The sequence below is a fragment of the Pan paniscus genome, chromosome 5, assembly GCF_029289425.2.
Source record: "Pan paniscus chromosome 5, NHGRI_mPanPan1-v2.0_pri, whole genome shotgun sequence".
NCBI lineage: Eukaryota > Metazoa > Chordata > Mammalia > Primates > Hominidae > Pan > Pan paniscus.
In genome coordinates this window covers 39,340,418-39,354,358 of record NC_073254.2, presented here as the reverse complement: position 1 = coordinate 39,354,358, position 13,941 = coordinate 39,340,418, and the positions used below count along the sequence as shown (strand labels likewise).

The 13,941-nt window shown below is 40.4% G+C and overlaps 1 protein-coding gene across 1 annotated transcript in view; it reads right to left on the bottom strand.

Annotated features, from left to right (window-relative positions):
- Positions 1-1,014: 1,014 nt before the first annotated feature.
- Positions 1,015-13,941, bottom strand: part of ACOT13 (acyl-CoA thioesterase 13) — a 34,522-nt gene continuing 21,595 nt past the window's right edge. Inside the window, exons 2-3 of the mRNA XM_003823201.6 lie at positions 4,645-4,829; positions 1,015-1,270 (exon numbers count right to left, since the gene is read on the bottom strand). Coding sequence (XP_003823249.1) covers positions 1,114-1,270; positions 4,645-4,829 — 342 coding nt within the window. The 3' untranslated portion in view covers positions 1,015-1,113. The remainder of the gene's footprint in view (positions 1,271-4,644; positions 4,830-13,941) is intronic.

The following is a 13,941-nucleotide window of genomic DNA, read 5'->3' as shown; positions in this document are numbered from 1 at the left end:
TCTTGAGGTCTTTTTTAGGCATATGGCTCAATCTATTTTATTTTTCAATATGGGCTGTAGTTCATATATTTTGAAGTTTCATAATCTTAAAAAAAGGAAATGCAAGTGTAGCTTGGCATTTTCGATCTGGGAAGGACCTAAGATTCACTAAGGATTGGCCATTGCTATGGTCTCCATGTGTTTCCCCTAAATTTGTATGTTAAAATCCCAACTCCCAAGGTGATATTAGCAGGTGGGGGTCTTTGGGAAGTTATTAGATCACGGGGGCAGAACCCTCAAGATTGGAGTAAGTGCCCTTACAAAAGAGAACCCAGGCTGGGCACACTGGCTCACACCTGTAATCCCAGCACTTTGGGGGGCCAAGGCAGGCGGATCACCTGAGGTCACGAGTTCGAGACCAGCCTGGCCAACATGGTGAACCCTGTTTCTACAAAAAACAACTACAAAAATTAGCTAGGTGTGATGGCACATGCCTATAGTCCCAGCTACTTGGGAGGCTGAGGCAGGAGAATCACTTGAACCCAGGGGGCAGAGATTGCAGTGAGCCGAGATCGTGCTGCTGTACTCCAGCCTGGGCAACAGAGCGAGACTCCATTTCAAAAACGAGAACCCAGAGGGCTCACTTGCCCCTTCCACCACACAGTGAGAAGGCACCATCTATGAGCCAGGAAGCGGGCCCTCAACCTAACAGGATCTGCTGGGGCCTTGACCCAGGACTTTCCAGCTTCTAGAACCATGAAAAATTTCTGTTGTTCCTAGCAGCCCAAACAGAATTAGAACCATTAATTTCTATTTCTCCTTTAGCTTAACACTGGACTTTAGTTTTAATCTTAACTGAGAGTGGTCCTGCTAGTTTCTTTGCTTTACCTGTTTTTAAAACACTTTGAGCTAAGAATTTTTCACCCAATTATCACACATGATTAGAAAACAAGATGCTTAAAGTGAAAAAAGACACCCCCACCTTTACCCTACTTGATATCCAGGTCCTTTTCCTCCAAGAATATTTCTAGCTGCTTCTGGTTTTGCTAGTTTATTTCAAAAATTACAATTGTTTGAGTCAAATCTATACTTGATATTCATTGTTGGGTTTCTTTAGGTCATGCTGCTGTTCTCTCAGTTTCCCAGGTGTTTTGTGTGTCTTCCTTGTGCTATTAATTTTCCTGTGGCCTTGTTGGTCAGATCCACAGAGGTAAATGCAAGTGTTTTTCCTTGCTTCAGAACATGTGCTGTAATCACTATATCTTCTCCTAATTTTGCAGGTAACATGTACCTTGAAAGAAAATGAATATAGTTAACAGCAAATAATTTTTCAAAGGGAAAGTTGTGTGCATCTCACAACAGTGTTCCTATGTAACTTATTTTACTCCTAAAAATAGTTTAACGGTAGTATTGGTAAGCTTTCTGTACTATCAAATGTGAATGGCTGGTCCTAACCAGGTTCTATTTTACCCATTCCTTACCCACACGTTTCTTTTCCCAAATATGTGAGAAGAGGTTTTCTTGCCTCCCCTTTTTTCCCTTTACATTTCCCACTTCACATTTATTTGGGGCTGGTGAAAGATTTCCTCCAGCTTTCATTCAATCTCCTTAACTTCTTAGATGAAATATCACTTGGTGTCTATATATTGTCCTATCCATATTTACAATTTATTTGACTCTAAAATGACAATATAACAACTATAAGGAATTGATATGATGTCCTTACAATCTTGATGATGGACTGTCTATATTTTTAAGAGATGTACATCCTAGTCACTTGTAATAAGTTGTCTTTAACTCAGCTGGCTCCAGCTAATTAAAAAAAAATTGGGGAGATGAGGATTATTTAAAACAAATGTTAATCTTTTAAAGGGAAATAATTTCCTTACAGTTTATTTTTATGTTTCTGCTTTTTAGAAAGAAACCTTTAAAAAGGATATGTATTTTTGCCATATTCAAAATAAGACTTCAGTATTTATGGCTAGGAGGTATAAGAAAGGTGGATCTGGCCGGGCACGATGGCTCAAGCCTGTAATCCCAGCACTTTGGGAGGCCGAGGTGGGCAGATCACCTGAGGGCAGGAGTTCAAGACCAGCCTGGCCAACGTGGTGAAACCCCGTCTCAACTAAAAATACAAAAGTTAGCTAGGCATGGTGGTGGGCACCTGTAATCTCAGCTACTTTCGAGGCTGAGGCAGAAGAATGGCAGGAACCCAGGAGGCAGAGGTTGCAGTGAGCCGAGATCGCGCCACTGGACTCCAGCCTGGGCAACAGAGCAAGATTCCATCTCACAAAAAAAAAAAAAAAAAAAAAAAAAAGGTGGATCTTATTGCTGGAAAGAACAGGCTTGTCTTTAATTCACATACCTCAATGTAAAGAAATGAAAAATGGTATGTTTAGTAGTAGTTTGGCCAGTTTTTATTATTTCCCTAAATTTTTTCTTAGAAATCAAGAATTTTGGCTAACAGCCATTAACTTAAACTGAGGGAAGATAAGGAACCCTTTGTGCTACAGATGAGTAAACATTAAGTCCGGGGAATTTGGAGATTGACATTTTGTCAGTAATACTCTAAAATTTCCCCTTTTGTTGTTTTGGAACCTCGCTTGTTTTTAACCTAAGTCACAGTCTAACAGGCATCCTCAGTCTGTATAATATAGAACTTGATGTGCAGGGGTGGAGTAAATTTGGTACCATGTCAAGTAAAGAGTGAATCATGAAGTGTTAACTGACTGAAACATTATTCATTTACTTTTGAAATATCTCTAACTTTTGAAAGATCATGTCCTAGTTTTTGTTGAAGTGAATCAGTTTTTGAAGCGTAGGCAGCTCTTGATGGCCAATGCTTTTGGCAACACATATTTGAAAGGCCAAAACTATGTTTGACTTACTGAAAATTCCTTAGGGTTCTAAAGGCAAAAGGACCTCAGTAGATCATGAAATGCAGTGCTAGGTTTGAAGATCTCTCTGCTCTTAATAGAGACTTTTAGGGAAAATCAAGTCATCTACTGATCTTACCTCTTACCACATGAAATAAGGACTGCTGAATATGCACACCAGTAACATAAGCAGAGCCTTTCTTTTCTGTACATCTTAATTTCAAAAAGAGCATTTGGCTGCATCTTGTAATTTGCTTATTGTACCCTCAATTTAAGTTATTCCCATGAAGAGGGACTGAATGTTTCTTAAGTAAACTTGATAAAATATTTAGATTCCTTAAAAGCCTACATTGGCTGGGCGCGGTGGCTCACGCCTGTAATCCCAGCACTTTGGGAGGCCAAGGCGGGCAGATCACAAGGTGAGGAGATCGAGACCAGCCTGGCTAACACGGTGAAACCCCATCTCTACTAAAAATACAAACAAATTAGTCAGGCATGGTGGCAGGCGCCTGTAGTCCCAGCTACTCGGGAGGCTGAGGCAGGAGAATGGTGTGAACCCGGGAGGCGGAGCTTGCAGTGAGCCGAGACTGTACCACTGCACTCCAGCCTGGGCCACAAAGCGAGACTCCGTCTCAAAAAAAAAAAAAAAAAGCCTACATTATTTCCATTACCCTCATATCTACTCACAATGGCTCTCTCAACCTGACCTCTCAGTTAGTTACATTTTTGTTGCTTAGGTGGAAAAAGCAGTTGTCTTGAAACTAAATCCCTGTGCCCAGCTCTTTCTTTATTGAATGGGGCTGCAGTAGTACCAGTTTATGTTGGAAGTGAGTTTTTTACATTTTGGAAGTTTGACCCTGAGGGGCACTGTTCCCTGATCATGTAGTTTAACTCACAGAACATGTCTGTGTAGTCACAGGGAGAGATCCAGGATTGCTGCCCATTCTTAAAACTCAACACTTTGGGAGGCTGAGGTGGGTGGACACTGGAGGTCAGGAGTTCAAGACCAGCCTGGCCAACATGGTGAAACCCCGTCTTTACTAAAAACACAAAAATTAGCCCAGCATGGTGGCGCACACCTGTAATCCCAGCTACTAGGGAGGCTGAGGCAGGAGAATTACTTGAGCCCCAGAGGCGGAGGCTGAAGTGAGCCAGATTGCGCCACTGCACTCCAGCCTGGGTGATGGGGAGACTCCGTGTCCAAAAAAAAAAAAAAACCCCAGCAATGGTGTTCAGTTTGTTAGAGTAAGATTATAATGTGTATATGAACTCTAACTTTACTTTGAATTGTATGTACTCAATACAATCCTCATAGTGTTATAAGTGGTATTTTTAAAATTAAATATTTATTTTTTGTAGAGATGGGGGTCTCGAACTCCAGGCTTCAAGCAATCCTCTTGCCTCGGCCTCCCAAAGTGCTGGGATTATAGGCGTGAGCCACTGCGTCTGGCCCTGAATGGCACTTTTAAGGACTGTATGAAACAGTTATGAGCCATCAGTTTGTGATTTTTCCCCCTGCATCAGTATACACATTAAAAGCTGAATGTTGCTTTTTTGAATGTTTGGGATCATTCCCTTTTTACTATTGATACACACTGTACTTGCAAATTAACTGCTCTAGTTCTAGATTTTAAGGCTGGAATATTTTAGGACAAAATCTATAGGTGCAGTTAAGGAGATAAGCAGCTAATTGAATCTCATGCGTTATTAATCATATAAATGTGTTTAGTCTCAGTTGTTTAGACAGTTATCACACAGAAGGTATTTGGAATACAGTTTGGATACATACGTTATGTTCATATCGACACTGACTCCAGGTGCTCCCCTTTCCGTGCATAGCAGAGCCATTGTTGATATGTTATCTACTAACGTGGCTGTCAAACCGCCGTGGAGAGTGCCTATTGCATTGGTATGCTCTTCTTCTACTTTCATTTCACAAATCACTTTCCCAGGAGCAGCAGAGACAAGAGTAATCTAAGTGTTAAAAAAAAGAATCCTGAACATTCATTCTGTAGAATTAGAAAAGCCAAAAAAGCCCATGAAGAACAATGGATTGAACTGAATCTTCTGAAAAAAGTTGACTCAGAAATTCAAGTAAATTGCCAATCTCTGATAGAAATTAACCCTTATGCAAGTTATTTTTAAAGAAAAAGGAGTGTTTAGTGAAAAAATAGTAGTTTTTGCTGATCTTCACTCCTCTGCAGAAATTAAACATTCAGTCTGAGCTTTTCAGTCATATGTATGACGCCTGGCATTTTTTAATGTCTCATTGGACCTTTGACGCCAACAAAGCCACCCAGCTGAGATCTGTTAACTCATTATAGGTTTAATTTGTTGTTTCCTAGTTTTGTACAAGCAGAATAATAACATTTTAAGTCACTTAATGAACAGTTCAACTTAAAAGACAAATTCAGTCATTGAGTTACTAGCATTAAAAAAAAACTTTTATACTATAAACCCATGTTAGTATAAAGTGTAAATGTAACAATAAAATCCAGCAAAGTAAGTTACTGCTTTTAAGGTGTTGGCCCATTTATAGTAAGTATAAGGAAAAAGTATTACATGAAAGATAAACATATGCAACAATGCATTTAAAATTTTATGATTTTTGGCTGGGCACGGTGGCTCACGCCTGTAATCCCAGCATTTTGGGAGGCTGAGGCAGGTGGATCACGAGATCAGGAGTTTGAGACCAGCCTTACCAACATGGTGAAACCCAGTCTCTACTAAAAATACAAAAATTAGCCGGGTGTGGTGGCGTGCCCTTGTAATCTCAGCTACTCAGGAGGCTGAGGCAGGAGAATCGCTTGAACCCGGGAGGTGGAGGTTGCAGTGAGCTGAGATCATGCCATTACACTCCAGCCTGGATGACAGAGGGAGACTCAGTCTCAAAAAAAAAAGAATTTATGATTTTTATATCAAACATCTTTAAAAAAGCAACTTATGGAAAGGTAAGTTTTCTTATATATTTGTGTTTAAATTACTAGGAAAACCCATCAGGGTATAATATCATGGTATAAGTTAGAGCTGAGCTGTGAGTGGAATGTGCTGCATCCAAAACAGTAATTTCCACCCTCACTAGAGGTGTTCAAGAAGAATAGGGATGAGTATTTGGTGTGTCTGTTGTGTTTGGGAGTAGGGGGATGTCTCAAGCATTAAATGGTTGGTTATATTCTAGATAAGTACCATTTATTAGGCACTTTGATATGCTAGGCACTGTGCCAAGCACTTTACATATACTATATAGTAAGGAAGAGACAACATCCATTTTGCAGAGAACTTAAATTCAGAGTGATTTATTTTCAAGATCACCCAAGATGTGATGGAAACTGAGATGTAGATGTAGGTCTTTCCACCTTCACATCTCCCAATCACTAACTATATATGAGTAACCTCTAGGTATGACTCCCACCAGGAAGACATTTGAGAGTTTCACAAACCACCTATTTAGTGGTTTTATTGTTGAAGGCCCTGAAGGAAAACAGAACCACGCGATATAAAACATCCTAAACAATATTATGTCATGTTTTGCAAAACAGGTAAATCAATGTCAAAAATAAATTTTAGAACAGGATTTTTGTTGTTGGGTTTTTTGTTTTTTGTTTTTTTGTTTGTTTTTTGTTTTGAGATGAAGTCCTTTTCTGTTGCTGAGGCTGGAGTGCAGTGGCTTGATCTCGGCTCACTGCAACCTCTGCCCTCCAGGTTCAAGCGATCCTCCCGCCTCAGCCTCCCAAGTAGCTGGGATTACAGGCACATGCCACCACACCCAGCTAATTTTTGTATTTTTAGGAGAGATGAGGTTTCACCATGTTGGCCAGGCTGGTCTCGAACTCCTGACCTCAGGTGATCCACCCACCTTGGCCTCCCAAAGTGCTGGGATTAGAGTCGTGAGCCACCGCGCCTGGCCTATGATTGTCTGTTTATAGCAATAAATGATCTAGCCACAAGATGTCCTCATAAACTAATAATACACACCGAGCAGGAATAAGGTGTAAACTTAACCTCATTCACACATTTATGTGATTCTTTATAGCAGGCATTGGCAATGTAAAAAATGAATGAAGTTTAATCCCTGCTCTTAGCGGGTTCAGTGTCTAAAGGAAGAGACAAGTACAAAAACTGCAGAGGAAGAAACTGTTGTAGACAGAATAAATACAGGTTTCTTGGAGTAAAGATAGCTAACTTTTAAAAATGTATATTTCCAGGGAAAAGACATTAGGAAAGGCTTCCTGGAGAACGACATCTGAGTCTTGAAGAACAGGCAGGAGTTATCCAGGTGAAGATAAGGGAAAAAGCCAGGCAGTTGAAGAAATAGAACTAAATACGAGCGGCTTGTAGACAGCAAAGGTAGTTTTAATGTGTTGTTTTTGTTTTTGTTTTTTGAGACAGAGTCTCGCTCTGTCACCCAGGCTGGAGTGCAGTGGTGTAATCTCAGCTCACTGCGACCTCTGCATCCCAGGTTCAAGTGATTCTCCTGCCTCAGCCTCCTGAGTAGCTGGGACTACAGGTGCGTGCCACCATGCCTGGCTAATTTTTGTATTTTTAGTAGAGATGGGGTTTTGCCATGTTAGCCAGGTTGGTCTTGAACTCTTGACCTCAGGTGATCCACCCACCTCGGCCTCCCAAAATGCTGGGATTACAGGCATGAGCCACCGCGCCTCAGTTTTAGTGTATTTTAAGGCACAGTTTGTTCAGTAAAGCTTAGTTCTTAAAGTTCCATTTGATTACCTAACTTTGGCTGGGATGACAAAATGTAAGACAAATGTCAGTTAGATTTTTCTAGTACAGAATACTGGTTTTGATTTTTCCCCCCAACTTGAAAGGCCAAAGGACATACTAATAAAATTGTTCTAAAATTTACATTGGAATAGAGAGAATTTTGTACTGGGCAGCCTGATATGGCAATATAAATGCCTTTATATGTTCTCAATTCTTGTCTCCTCAGGTCAAATAAGAGAATTAAACCAACGGAAGATGATGAAGGAATGTCCTGCCCACCCTCCCAGAGCTAATAAGTAGTCTTGCTGGGGAAGAGGCCAATGCAAAGCTAAGTTCTTTCTGATGAGGAAGGGGAGTAGGGAGAGAACCTTGTGAAAAAAACATCTCAGCCTTGGTAAAGATGGGCTGTAGGGCACACACTTGTTTATTCAGTTATATCAACATAGCTAACTCCATGTTAGAGACCATGCTGAGCAATTTGACATGTGCTGTCTCAGTGCTGCCAATGTTTGAAGTGAATACTATCATCTCCATTTTACAGATGAGAAACTGTCGAAAAGTTTAACTAGGATGTCTCAGGTTTAACCATTATGCAAAACAGCCTACCCTCAAATATCACCTGGACTGCTACAGACAACTGGGTTCTGATTCCTTAGGTGTCTTGGTGAAGATGGTATGGAGGCTTTTATGATGTCAAGGGGTCAAAAATTTACCTGCCATGGCCTAACAATACAGAGAACTGTCCAGATGTGTTCAGTCCCAGGATCCTGCAGGTTGGACAATTGCAGTAGGTTGGCAAGAACTTTTATGGCTCAGCACTATTTGCCACAATGGGCTCCTCAGTATATCATAACAATTCTTACATGTACACACACATATACAATAATCTGTCCCTTTTATATATGGCCTTGTATCGTGCTGTCTCTTCCTTGCACTTCATGCATTCATATGAGTTTATGCAACTTCGTCTGTGTAATCCCAGCACTTTGGGAGGCCGAGGCAGGCAGATCACTTGAGGTCAGTAGTTCAAGACCAGCCTGGCCAACATGGTGAAACCCTGTATCTACTAAAAATACAAAAATCAGCCAAGCATGATGGGGCACACCTATAATCCCAACTACTTGGGAGGCTGAGGCAGGAGAATCCCTTGAGCCTGGGAGGTGGAAGTGGAGGTTAGCCGAGTTCGCACCACTGCACTCCAGCCTAGGCGACAGAGTGAGACTCCGTCTCAAAAAAAAAAAAAAAAAAAAAAGACTCAGGTTGCCACAGCCCCTCACCCTCCCTCTCCCATCTGAGATACAATTCATCACAAAGAGACACTCCACATGACACAGAGTCTCTCCTTTCCTCACTTTTTCAGTAAAGATAGGGAGAAGGGCTGCCTAATAACAGCAGTGAAGATGCTGTTATTCATCACTGAGATGGTCCTTTATGAAGCTGAGAACCAAGAATTCTCTTTAAGCCTTGGCATCTCAGATCATTCTGGTCTTTTTTTAAAAGAGTTGCATTCTGCTGAGCAGTGGGATAAACAAATAAGCCACTGCCATCACTGTAACTGCTGCTGGCTGCTATGCAGCTCACCACCACTGCCTCCACTGCCTCTGCTAAACAGATAAAGGAATGTATGTCTCTGGCTCAGTAAGGGTGTCTGTAATGGGCCTAAAGCACAGGAGTGTGACATATGGTATGAGAAAATCTGTGTACATAAACATGTGAGCCACCCCCAAAAGAAGACTGTCTACAGAAGCACAAAGAAAAACAGACAATCTTAATGGATGACAATTTTGTATGTGTATATTTGTGAATAAGGCTGTTTTCATGCAATTTTCCCTGACCATGGACGTTGCTAACTTTGTGTGTGACACTGCAGATGACAGGAGGTGTGTCTAAGGACAGTGTATGAATGCACCTTCATATAAGCAGGAAAGGAGGTAAAAAGACACAATGTGGCAGTGTGATGGGGTAGCAACAGCAACAAACACAGATGACATTTATGTTCAAGGGGCTCTAGAAAGGTAGATGCTATAAAAGTACCATGGTTCAACCATATTGCTGTTATCAGCCCAGCATTTCTGCTTTATAATGTATGTTTTAGTAGCTTCATTACACAGGTGGCTTCCGCTTAATGGTTAAGAGTACTGGCTCTGGAAGCAGACTTAGGCAAGACCCTGAACTGAGGTTTCCCCATTGATAGAGATAATGTACTGTACTGCCCTTATAGGGTTTTGTAAAAATTAAGATTAAAATTCAAATTAGGACAAGGCCTGGTATATCACAGGTGATCAAAACATTTTAATTTTGGGAGACTGAGGTGGGAGGATTGCTTGAGCCCAGGAGTTTGAGACCAGCCTGGGCAACACAGCAAGACCCCAACTCTAGAAAAATTTTTAAAAATTAGCCAGGCATGGTGGCATGTGCCTGCAGTCCCAGCTCCAAGGGAAGCTGGGGTGGGGAGGATCGCTTGAGCTCAAGAGGTCAAGGTTACAGTAAGCTGTGATCGTGCCATTGCACTACAGCTTGGCTGACAGAGTGAGACCCTGTCCCCAAAACAACAACACTTTAATTTGCATCCTTATTATAAAAACTATTATCAAACAGAAACTTTGGTTTGTATAGTTTGGCATGAATTTTCTTAAAATTATTTCTATTGCCGAGGTCAACTATGACCTAACTACAAAACTCAAAGGACCCTCGGCAGCCTCTCTTTCCCTTAAGTGACCTCTCAGCATTTGGTGACGTCGTGAACTTTTCCTAGGCTTCCCTTAACTCCCATGACACCACCTCCTCCTGGTTTTCCTCCTACTCTCCCAGCCACTCCCCAGTCTCCTTTGCTGGCTCTTAAGTCTTAGAGTTAACTAGTCGTTCAAAGACCAGACTTGATACTGGACTTACTCAGAAGGATATAGGATATATTTCTCTCCTGAGTTGTTGCAACTGACTTCCAATTTATCTCCCTATTTCTGCCCTTGCCACCATCCCCATGTTTAGTCTCAATAGTAGCTACAAGAATGCTCCTTTGAAAATATAAACTGCTTGACAGAAAACAACAGTGCAAAAGTGATATGCATTCAGCATGATCCTTGACTTTATGTTCAGATGAAACTATTGTTAAGTTGAAAGTATCTCAATTTATGATGGGCTTATCCCAATGCGACCTCATCGTAAGTCAAAGAGCAGCTGTAGATGTCAAATTATGTTACTCATCTACTTAAAACCCTCTCTAATGGGGCCCTCAAACAATGGAAAGCACAGCAATGGAAAGTCTGAGGGCCTTTACACCTTCTGTTCCCCTTCCTGGAACACTCTTCTCCTTCAATATTCATGACTTTCTCAGGTCTTTATTGAAACATCACTGTTTCAGTGATATCTTTCCAGATAAGATTTAAAATTGAATTCTTAAAAAAAGAACTTACAGGAATACACATCTTGGGGCAGGGTGGGGGGTGGATTTAAGTTCTCCTGCACCAATACTCTCTATCTTCCACCTTTATTTTCCTTTATAGCAATTATCACCATCTAACATACTATATATTTTCTTTACCTATTTTGTTTAGTGTTTGATTTGCTCCACTAAAATAGAACTTCCATTGCGTGCAGGCGTTTTTGTCAGTTGTGTTCACTGATGTATCTCCAGTACCTAGACTAGGAATGTTTTAGTAGCTAAATACATTCCTAAAGGAATGTATGTCTCTGGCTCAGTAAGGGTGTAGGCACATAGTAGGCACTCAAATATTTGTTGAGTGAATGAATACACTGAAACCTGAAGGTCAACAAGGAGCATTCTATAACAATATGCCCAATATTTAGTGTCTTCAGCAACTAACTGAACAAACTATGGGGAGAATCTTCTATGTAAAAGGCATTCGACTGGGCACCTTCCACTAGGCACTAAAGTTCCCTTTGACAAATGGTTATTAAGCATATGAACTTGGCTCCCAAGGAAAAAGTATAGAGGGAAGACAAACAAATCAGCAGATATTTTCAATAATATACAGAAAGTTCTATAACAAAAGTTAGTCAAGGTGTAGACGTAGATCAGAGGAAGACATTTGGGGCTGCCAGGGAAGCCTTCTCAGAGATAGCAGGTGTCACCTGCAAAGGACTTTGAAGGATAAGTGAAAATGGCAGGCAAATGGGGCAAGGGTAGAGGATCCAAAGGTGACTACGATGTTGCCCTAATCCTCAGGGAGTGTACAAAACAGCAAGGGTTATAAGAGAAGGCCAAAAATAACAAGAGTTGGCAAACTAATGCCATGGGAAGCAAAACAAAGCCCTAGGGAAGAGCAAACAGGAATTAAATTAAATATTCCCTGAAGGTTAGTTAGCTAAGCTTAAGTAACACTGCTTTTGTTCACTGAGATAGTGGTGATGGTGACAGATATGCTACAAAAGAATAAAAACAATTACTATCCCACTAAAACAAAGTTTAATGATTAAAAAAGAAATCACTATATTTTTCTTCCCCCAAAGGCTGGTAAGTGGCAGATTTTATTGAATCATTCTGGAATGCCTATAAAGGTGGGTGCTCTGAAGGCCTCTATCACATGGATCTTATTGGCAAGACTTCTCTCATACACAGGTTCTCTACTGCCTTGAACCTGGGAAAAGGGGGCTGACAGGGAAGGAGCCTTTCTTATCCTGTCTTCCATAGATTGAGGATTTGGAAAATGCTTGTTCACACTTCTAGTTCTCCTTTAAAGAGGGAAAGCGCAAATTGTGTAGAATTTTTGCAATTGAGCTTCAGTTTGGAATCTAGTACGGTAGTTCCCAGGAGGGGATGATGCTCTGAAGGAATGCAAATCTGGCAAATCAAGGCCAGGGGAACAGCACATTAGTCATACAAAACAAAACAGGCACAAAGAAGTTTAAATCATCTCTGTTCACTTTGTATGCTACAAAGTCCTGGAACTCCTAGGATGGCCAAGTAAAAACTACAGTTTTTTCTTAGTGCTGTTTTTAATTCAGCAGTAGCTCAGAGGATCTACATAGAAAGAACTAAATCTTGACTATGTTCCATGGCAGAGAAAATGTATTCATCATTTCTCTTGAAATTGGTCATCCATTCACTACTGCTAAAATTAATTAATTTTATAAAAGTTATATTTGCTGTGAGTTTATGCCACATTCCTTTCCTCTAAAATATGAATAACTCTTGAGTTCATTACTTCACTAATTGTATGCTGATTCCTTAAATCCTATCTCTGAGCCATCTAACTTACTGTTTTTATTAGATTTTTAATTATAAAAATAAAAACATTCATTTTACATATATAAAGCAGCATAGAAGTACAATTTCCTACCTACTACTCTTTCGGTGCTGAATATCATTCTATACCATTCCCTAGGCTTACTCATATATACACAGGGTATACAAAATTTTCTTAAAGCGTGTTTTTCTTGCCTTTTATTCAATTACAAAAATGGGATCATATTATATACATTACTTGGCAGCTTTCATTTTTCTCTTCCCAATGTATCACAGTCATTTCTCTAGCTCAATTTATTTATTTTTAATTTTTTTAGAGATGGGGTCTCTCTATTTTGCCCAGGCTGGACTCAAACTCCTGGGCTTAAGTGACCCAAAAGGAGAAGGCACGCCACCATGCGCAGCCTCCAGCCCAATGTATATAGATCTCTTTCAATAGCTGTGTGGTATTCCCTACTATGAATATACTACAATTTATCAAACTATTTCTTAAAATGTGTTATTTCTATATTTTTTTTAGCATCACAAAGATGCTTTATTTGTATATGACAGACTGACAAAATTAGATAGCTGGGTATTAAGAGTATATATTTTAAAGTTTTTTTTTTTTTTGAGACGGAGTCTTTTTCTCGTTGCCCAGGCTGGAGTGCAGTGGCACAATCTCGGCTCACTGTAGCCTCCACCTCCCGGGTTCAAAGACTACAGGCACCACCACCACGCCCAGCTAATTTTTGCATTTTTAGTAGAGACGAGGTTTCACCATGTTGGCCAGGCTGGTCTCGAACTCCTGACTTCTGGTGATCCGCCCGCCTCGGCCTCCCAAATCCCCAAATCCAAAGGGATTACAGGTGTGAGCCACCGCGCCCAGCCATATTTTAAATTTAACAGATCTGCCAGATTATTTTCCAACAGTGATGAATATGTTGTTCCCTCATTGCTCAACAATAATGCATATTACCTTAATTTTTACACTCTGACAAGCAAAACATAGTATCTCATGGTTTTAATTTGCATTAGCCAGACTCACAGTGCTTTTAAGCATCCTTTAATGTTTATTGCCTTTTTTCTGTGAACAGCCTATTTATGTCTTTTGTGCCTACTTACCTATTACAGTCTGTCTCTACAGTTCTTTTTACCTATCAGTTTTTAACACCAATTCAT